The 8771-nt window shown below is 40.2% G+C and overlaps 1 protein-coding gene across 3 annotated transcripts in view; it reads right to left on the bottom strand.

The window, feature by feature from the left end:
• Positions 1-1751: 1751 nt before the first annotated feature.
• The window catches only part of abhd12 (abhydrolase domain containing 12, lysophospholipase), a 28143-nt gene continuing 21123 nt past the window's right edge, over positions 1752-8771 (bottom strand). For all 3 annotated transcript variants that reach the window (XM_046358828.1, XM_046358826.1, XM_046358827.1), the window contains 10 exons: positions 8367-8486; positions 8094-8124; positions 7871-7916; positions 7620-7749; positions 7388-7425; positions 4294-4373; positions 4103-4185; positions 3555-3633; positions 2654-2781; positions 1752-2449 (listed from right to left, as the gene is read on the bottom strand). In XM_046358828.1, coding sequence (XP_046214784.1) covers positions 2416-2449; positions 2654-2781; positions 3555-3633; positions 4103-4185; positions 4294-4373; positions 7388-7425; positions 7620-7749; positions 7871-7916; positions 8094-8124; positions 8367-8486 — 769 coding nt within the window. In that variant the 3' untranslated portion in view covers positions 1752-2415. The remainder of the gene's footprint in view (positions 2450-2653; positions 2782-3554; positions 3634-4102; positions 4186-4293; positions 4374-7387; positions 7426-7619; positions 7750-7870; positions 7917-8093; positions 8125-8366; positions 8487-8771) is intronic.

Here is an 8771-nt window from a genome sequence, read left to right as displayed (position 1 = left end):
CAAGGTCATGAGTCCAAGGAAGGAATTAATGTTCAAAGTAAACTTGTTAATTCAATTAAAGTTTATTCCATTAACAAGCATATGCACATAATTCTATATGTCCAGTATAGTAGATGCAAGAAAATCAAGATGTTTAACTATAGACAAAGAAAATGTTGACTATGCAGGCTCCAACATGAGTTGTGAACAGTTACTCTACCTGACTCTTGAGGTATTTTCAATCTACCAGCCCACATGTCTTACTGAGTCACTCGTTTCTACACACAGCAAGAATGAGATATATTGCAAAGGGCAGCAGACACAATGTACATTACTGGAAAAGGTTCAATAACAAGCACAATATGCTAAGGCCCCTTCACGGACAAGAAGCAATGCAAGCAAACTTCACTTGTCACATCAGTGTATTAAAATGGCTTAGAGAAGTTGACTCAGAGCCTGGTTTGGTTAATCAAGATTGGAGGTGAAGTCTGCTTATGTCTACCCTGCTAATTCAACTGTCCTTCCTCCACAATGGCTCCACTTGAGTAGGTGATTCAAAAGATGCCCTCCGTTGGAAATGTACATATCTGTACAAAATGATTGTTTTAATTTCTCATCAGATCGTGTCACAGCATAAAGTTGTCGTCTGAGAATTATACATGTTCACCCTTAACTGGGAAATGCCTACAGTCTCTCCACCTAACAATACTCATCCACTTGTACATGCACATAATACATTTTTCTAAATTGAAAAGGACATTTTTCCACTTACAGTATGTCCACTCCAAAGCTACAGAACAGCTGACCTTTACCCTCTTACATTGTGTGATTAAATGAACTTAAGTACAGACCGTAACCTGACCATCTGAGGGCACTTCCTAACCTGATGCATTGAATTCCCCACAATAAATAACTTGTTTTTGGATGACCTGGTGGCCATCTTGTTGCTTTAGTGCAGAGACTGAGAAATAGCTGGTGAAAACTGTTACATTTCAACATCAAATCCAGAGGGGAAAGTGACCATCAGAAGAGAGAACTGGCCACTTACCATTCATTAAATAACAAAATTACAATTTGAAAAAGTATAGAACAGCCAATAGAAAATAACAGTAACGGTGTACTTTGGTCAATAAATTACAAACAAACATTACCAGTGTGGGGTAGCCCTAATTGAAGAGAAAAAAAAGTCTGCATCAACTAGTAAACACTGATGTCCAAAAAGTAACATTGGGGTAATTTACTCAGTAATGTTAAGTGCATTGGATGGATGGGCACACTGACATTCCTGGACTGCAGGTACTGCCCAGCCACACTCCTCTCTGGCTCCATCCTACATTATGGTACCGGTCAATTGCGATCAAACCAAAGAGAACAAAGATGTTTTTTAGTCTTCCTCTGACCACAACAATGGAATATGCACCATCACTCACACACCGCTTTCTAAGATTGAACAGGAATAACCACTAGCTGGGTGATTGTGTTTTAGCACTAAGAGATTTGGAATTAAAATTTCCATTAGGTCTTCTCAGTTTAGGTAAACACTTTCCTATGCACCGAATCATTAATATGTTATTTCTGCTTTGAGGTAGCCTATAATTGGAAAGTGGAAATCATATTTCTTAAAACTCAGCTCTTCAGTTAATTTCCTCCCTGAAATGGTAAAATTAATGAGCTTGCCCTGAAGTGTCCTAAGGGGTTCTAAAATAAAGCGACTAGTCTTCTCTTTAAGGCGGACAATAATGAGACTGACAAGCCCAAAACCAATATCAATGTTAGGTTAAATGTATAATATTTAATTCAAGTTATACATTTCCTTAAATAGAGAAAAGCTAGAGTCCAAAACTTCTCATCTGAGATCAGTCAAATATAATAGATACTTTTAAATCATGATCTGTAATGTAACAAAAATAAAAAAATTGGGAAAATAAACTGGACTGGTATTAACAGAATTTGCTCTGTGCTGCAGACGAGTTGTAAAATGAAAAACGTTCTCCTTCCTCGCCTTGTGTATGAATGTCTATTCCCCAAACATTGTGCAATTAAAAACACTGCTTCCCTGCTCGATCCACTGTTCTTCCCACTCCATGATGTTTGTCTTGGCTCCTTAAAATATGTGCATATTTCATCTTTGTGCTCAAGCCATCCTCTTGGTTTGTGTAACCTTGACAACAAGCCAAGCCAGTTGTCCATCCCTCGCTCTTTGCCAGTGTTCCGTTTATGTCTTGCAGGAATTGTAGGTGTCAAAGGAATGCTAAATAAAGGAATGGATGCATCTTCTTCAGTCCATGCGTGTACATTTCAATGTTTTATGAGATATGTACACCAACCATAAAGCATACAGTGAAATAGTTTCAGTGTGTGTGTGCATGTGTGTGTGTGTGGGAGGGGGGGGTGTTGTAAGAGGAAACAATGGACAGGTGGAAATGTTCTTGTCGGTTATGCATGGGGATGACTCGTGCCAAGGAAGTCACTGGAAGAAAAATGAAATCAAAACAGAAATACGTTTAGCACAACTCGGTACATAGGCAGGCAAGAATGTAGACACCTAGTGTACAACTAATTGTCTACATTTAATCATTTCTGCTCAGTTGGCCTAAGGTCAAGACACAAATTGTCAACAGTGAAACACTTCTTGCCACAGTGTATGTGCGCGCAACTGGTCTAGTTGCTGTACCTGAGTATGTGTGGCAGCTCAGGACTCCTGTAAATGAACTTGTGCTTGTAGGCCAGAGAGACAGGAAAGGGGATGAACTGAAGCTTGTGTCCACTCAGGCTCTTGGACTGGGAAGCAATGTTGTACAGCTGGGAGGAGGGGGAAGGAAATAAACACAATGGAATTAATGGGAGGATTGTGTTCAGTCCAGGTTAAAAGAACAGCCAATATAGACCTGGCCCTGCTCTGAACTATGACCTCTGTGCTATAAAGCATTACAGAGGTCTGCAGTGGTGAACATTTGCGAGGATCATATTTATTTTTTAGAAGCCAATGAAAGAGATAACCAATTAATTAAAAAGAGAACAGTAAATATATATCTGCTATAATACAGTAGCTCGACTCAAATCTCAGAATAGTTTGGGATTTTGGCAATGGTCCTTTATCAACTTCCCCAGAGTCAGATGAACTTGTGGATACTAGGAAGTTGCCAACTAGCATTAGCGCAATGACTGGAAGTCTACGGGAACGGCTAGCACGCAGTCATTGTGCTCAAGTTAGTTGCATTGGCTCACAAAACTACCTCAAACTTCATTCATACTGGACGCAGCGACATAAAAATGCTATCCAAGAATACATCTGACTTTGGGGAAGTAGATTTGGGGCATTTTAAAGAGATCATTAAAAAAAAAAACTATACATTTTAGCTCATTCAAATGATAGGAATTTGAACAGCAACAAGTGAGTCGTTTTCAAGACGACAGCTGATTATTAATGACCTGTATTAAATCTATGAAATTAACTTAGCTTTTTTTGGTATATCAAATAGCTTCCTGTGTCCTTTGAAAAAGGAGGACCAGATGAAGGCTGTATGAGGTCACGATGTGGCTGACTATTATGAAGCCCAAACTAAAAAGGATACCTTCTTCCCTAGATGGAAGGGCACGACTGAGTCATCCTCGGCATGAAGGATAAGCAATGGACAGGATATGTGGTCCACACTACAAAAGAGAAGAAACAAGCTCAAATTACAGTCAAGTCTCTGAAGATCTTGGGACTGTCTGAAAATGCAGGGTTGGTCGTATGTTAATGGCCCTTATACTATTACTAGTGCTTGGCAACTCCACGAGAAAGTACTGCACAAAGGAAGTCTTGACACAGATGAATGTCCTCTGTAGGCCACCTATAATACAAGTCTGACCTTCCGAGTTAGTCCCCTCAGCACATTCCAGAGGACATGGAGAAAAGGCATGGACAGAGCCTGGGTCGCCCAGGTTCAGACTATGCCTCTGCTCTTTAACATGCAAACACGCAGTCTGTTAAAATAACATTTGATACAAGGGTTTGAGCTCTTAATGAATGGTTGTGTGTCAGAGAGATCTTATTGACTCAACAAGCAGTTTGCATGAAGACACCAGTTTAAATCTAACGTTAACCTAAATGGTCCGGAAAGAATCAAGTTCAACCTACTTTTCGTCACTGGCAAATCGAATGTCGTTTGCTGAAATGGTATCTAAAAAGAACCATTCAAAGCCTGGAAGGTACCGGTAGACCTACAAGAAGCAATGACACAGACGCTAGCTAATAAAATAAAAACATTACATCAAATACAATTAAATAAGACTCAACATGTAGTCAAGGGATTAAGAGGAAATGCTTGCCATAGAGAAGGGGTGGCTCTTGGCCTCCTCTCGGATGTTGGTGAATGGAGATTCCAAGACTAAGGAGTTTGGGGGCGTCCCTAGAAAATAGAAAAGTCATTCAAATCAAACCAATCTTCATGAAACATAACCACACGCATCTAAGATGTAGCAATAAGTTGCCTTGAATTCACTTCCTTCAGACATTCACTTTCTTGAATAAAGCAGTCACAACAAGCCACTTTCGGTGACCCTGTAACCCAGCCAAATGAGTGAAAAATTCAAGCTGTGGACACTTGAGCTACCACTGGAAGAGGATCCTTGTGTCTGGTGTGTTAAGGTCAACAGCCAATGAGTTAGTTCCTCCGGTAGTACACAATACCAAGTTAATGTTTCTCACTTGCTATGATCTGATAAGTGATCGACTATACTTGAAAATGGGATGAAGCCTTATAATACTGTATGAGCATTCAACCTGTACAGGCCATTGGGTGAGGAATGCTTGTAAAGGTCCACGGTGGACCCAAGCATGTGCCCCTCAAACGTAACGTTACATAAATGTCTAAATATTTTGTCAAACTTTTCAGAATCCCACCCTGGACTCCAAAACAGGCTCTCCAAGTACCCAACACAAAGAGGTTAAATTGACCCACTTCATTTAAACAACTTTTGAATAGTTTAACTTGGTGAATTTTTATTTGACCTTATTTTAACAGTAATAAAGAGCACATGTTCAACTAAATAACCATTTCAAGAGGTAAAAAAAAAAAAAGATTATAGAGTAAATGCCTATTAAATGCCAAATAAAGTGTTGAAGTCTTAATATTTTAGTCAGCCTCGAATCCACTTGTGGCAGGGGGAATGGTAGCTTGTTGTGTGCACGGAGGGGTAGTTGAATGCAAGCGTGACATATATATTTTTTAAATTGTTCAAACATTTCCTGCTTGTCCATCTATGGGTAGCAGGGTTGAAGTGTTAAGCTCAACCTGATCATTTTTCTACAACAAAACACCAGAAAGAAAAAAAAGAGTACAACCAGCTCACCTGCTTTTACACTGTGATTTGACTATTAGATGTTCAATGTCTCTTGAAAAGTTCCTATTTATTTATTTTAAATGGAGGGAGTAGTTATATTTATGAATCACTAATAACATTTAATATACAATATCTGATTTATTGCATTTTAAAATGTGGTCCATCTTAAAAGGGCACTTAATTTAATATAACAGACTGAAAAATAGATATATTTCTACTTAAAGTGCAAAAGGCACTCATTTCATGGAACAACCCATATAACACCTTAATTCTATGGCCACTTTATTTAAACTCTAAAAATGTGTGACTCTTGTTTATATAAAACATTTTGTTGCGTGATACAGGCAGCACCTGCATTCACTAAAGTCTACATAAATCAAGTACATACAGTGCATTTGGAAAGTATTCAGACCTTTTGACTTTTTACACATTTTGTTGCGTTACAGCCCTATTCTAAAATTGATTCAATTGTATTTCTTCCGCAATGTACACAAAACCCCATAATGACAAAGCAAAAACTGGTATAGAATTTTTTTGCAAATGTATCAAATAAAAATTACTGAAATATCACATTTACATAAGTATTCAGACCCTTTACTCAGTACTTTATTTTATATTGATTTTATTTAACTAGGCAAGTCAGTTAAGACCTTATTCTTATTTACAATGAAGTCCTACCAAAATGCAAAAAGGCCTCCTGCGGAGATGGGGGCTGGGATTAAAAATACCAAACAAAATATAGGACAAAAACACATGACAAGAGATAACACTACATAAAGAGAGACCTAAGACAACATAGCATGGCAGCAACACGTGAAGCACCTTTGTCAGCGATTACAGCCTCGAGTCGTCTTGGGTATGACGCTACAAGCGTGGCACACATATTTGGGGAGTTTCTCCCATTCTTCTCTGCAGATCCTCTCAAGCTCTGTCAGGTTGGATGGGGAGTGTCACTGCACAACTATTTTCAGGTCTCTCCAGAGATGTACGATCGGGTTCAGATCCGGACTCTGGCTGGGCTACTCAAGGACATTCAGAGACTTGTCCCAAAGCCACTCCTGCATTGTCTTGGCTGCGTGTGTAGGGTCATTGTCCTGTTAGAAGGTGAACCTTCCCCTCAGTCTGAGGTCCTGAGCACTCTGGAGCAGGTTTTCATCTAGAAACTTTGCTCCGTTCATCTTTCCCTCAATCCTGACTCGTCTCCCAGTCCCTGCTACTGAAAAACATCCCCACAGCATAATGCTGCCACCACCAACACCATGCTTCACCATTGGGATAGTGCCAGGCAAACTCCAAGCGGGCTGCCATGAGCCTTTTACTGAAGAGTGGCTTCTGTCTAGCCACTCTACCATAAAGGCCTGATTGGTAGAGTGCTGCAGAGATGGGAGACCCTTCCAGAAGGACAGCCATCTCAACAGAGGAACTCTGGAGTTGTCAGAATGAACATCACTTCTCTAACCAGTCTACCCTGATTGCTCAGTTTGGCCAGGCAGCCAGCTCTAGGAAGTCTTTGTGGTTTCAAACTTCTTCCATTTAAGAATGATGGAGGCTAATGTGTTCTTGGGGACCTTCAATGCTGCAGACATTTTTGGTACCCTTCCCCAGATCTGTGCTCGACACAATCCTGTCTCAGAGCTCTACTGAAAATTCCGTCGACCTTATGGCTTTCTTTTTGCTCTGACATGCACTGTCAACTGTGAAACCTTATATAGACAGGTGTGTGCCTTTCCCAACCTGGTCCAACCAATTGAATTTACCACAGGTGGACTCCAATGAAGTTTTACAAACATCAATGGAAACAGGATGCACCAGCTCAATTTTGAGTCTCATAGCAAAGGGTCTGAATACTTAGGTGTGTTTTTTTATTGAATACATTTGCAAAGACTTCCAAAAACCTTTTTCGCTTTGTCATTATGGGGTATTGTGTGTAGATGAGGTAAAAAAAATATATTTAATCCATTTTAGAGTAAGGCTGTAACGTAACAAAATGTGGAAAAAGGAAGGTGTCTGAATACTTTCCGAATGAACTGTATTTAGCCTGGGAGGTCGGAAGTCACAGCCTTAATGAGCAGATGCTTACCTCGGTCACACAGACGTCGGACTAGGTTAGTGGCCACCCTGGAAAATGTGAAAAATACATATTTAAAAGTTACCACTCTGTAAATTGACAGATTTACCAGTACAAACAAATTCACCCAAAGTATATGGTCATCCAATTGTTGGTTCATAATCATACAAGAGTTTCTAATTTTACACAAAACATATTTGTGAAATGTTGAGCTGAATGTGATGAGAGAGATGCGTGTTCCTACCCTGTCCCCAGTGAGTGGCCCCAGACGTTGAGGGGTTTGCTCCCCACCCTCTCCTTCATCCACTGGTAGAGGAACAGGGCATCTGACGTCATTCCGCTCTCAGAGGGGCTCCCGTCTGAATCACCCCAACCTGGAACAACCAGAGAAGTATGAAGAAGGGATGAATGGTGATCTAAGATCAGATTCTTTTTAAAAGGGATATTGTGATTATTAATAAACTTAGAAACAGCTCAAAGTAGAACCCCACTTACCTCTATAATCAAATGTGACTACGTGGTAGCCTAATAAACTAAGGACCTGGGGAGGGGAAGTCGAAACACATCAAATCTCAACTCCAGATCAGACTGAATGCAAGGTCAATTCACAAAAAACGTATTGAATTCTGTTTGTTGGTCAGTACTCAATATAGCTAGATACAGTATGGGTGGGATACAGGCGAAGCAAGTTAGTGTGTTTGCAATGACATCCTCTCACCTTATAGAGCTGAACTCTATGGTCCCCTCCTCTGAAACAGACAGGATGGACAAGTTTATAAACCAGGAATGGTAAAGCAACATCTCAGCCATTCTAAAGAGCACATTGTGTTAATATGTACAAGTTCCAAGATTGTGAGTCAGCTTCGACAAACACATTTAAAAGGTGGAAGGTTGTCATGTGAGTTAAGGGTATACGCCAGGGGGTACTGGACCAGAGTAGCACTGAGATAGTACAATTAAAAGTACTTTTTAAACCAAAATGTATGATCACCTTGTCCCTGCGTTGCCGTGAAGGTACAGCATGACTGGATAGGGCGATTTAAAGGTACTGTCATACCACTCTCTGTCCTTCCCCTGCGCCTCTTTCCACATCTGGTCTGGGACTGTGTGCCTGGGTAGAACAGGAGCAGTGATATAGACAAGGAGAAAGCTGTAAGCAATGTACACGATATACACCTACTATAGACTAAGAGGTGTGGGGTGGGGCAAACTGGTTTAATATATGCTAGCATCTCATCTGTACTTGAGTCTAACTGGGGACAAAGACTATACTGTAAGAACTAGCAGATTGGAGTAGGCTACATGTTTTACATAACTGGACACACAACCCCCATGTTCTAAGAGAATAGCCCTGAACAGAGACTTGTCTATTTACATATCATCACCTCAGCCTTTA

Source organism: Oncorhynchus gorbuscha, linkage group LG08 (genome assembly GCF_021184085.1).
Source record: "Oncorhynchus gorbuscha isolate QuinsamMale2020 ecotype Even-year linkage group LG08, OgorEven_v1.0, whole genome shotgun sequence".
Lineage (NCBI taxonomy): Eukaryota > Metazoa > Chordata > Actinopteri > Salmoniformes > Salmonidae > Oncorhynchus > Oncorhynchus gorbuscha.
This window is presented reverse-complemented; position numbering and strand designations above follow the sequence as displayed.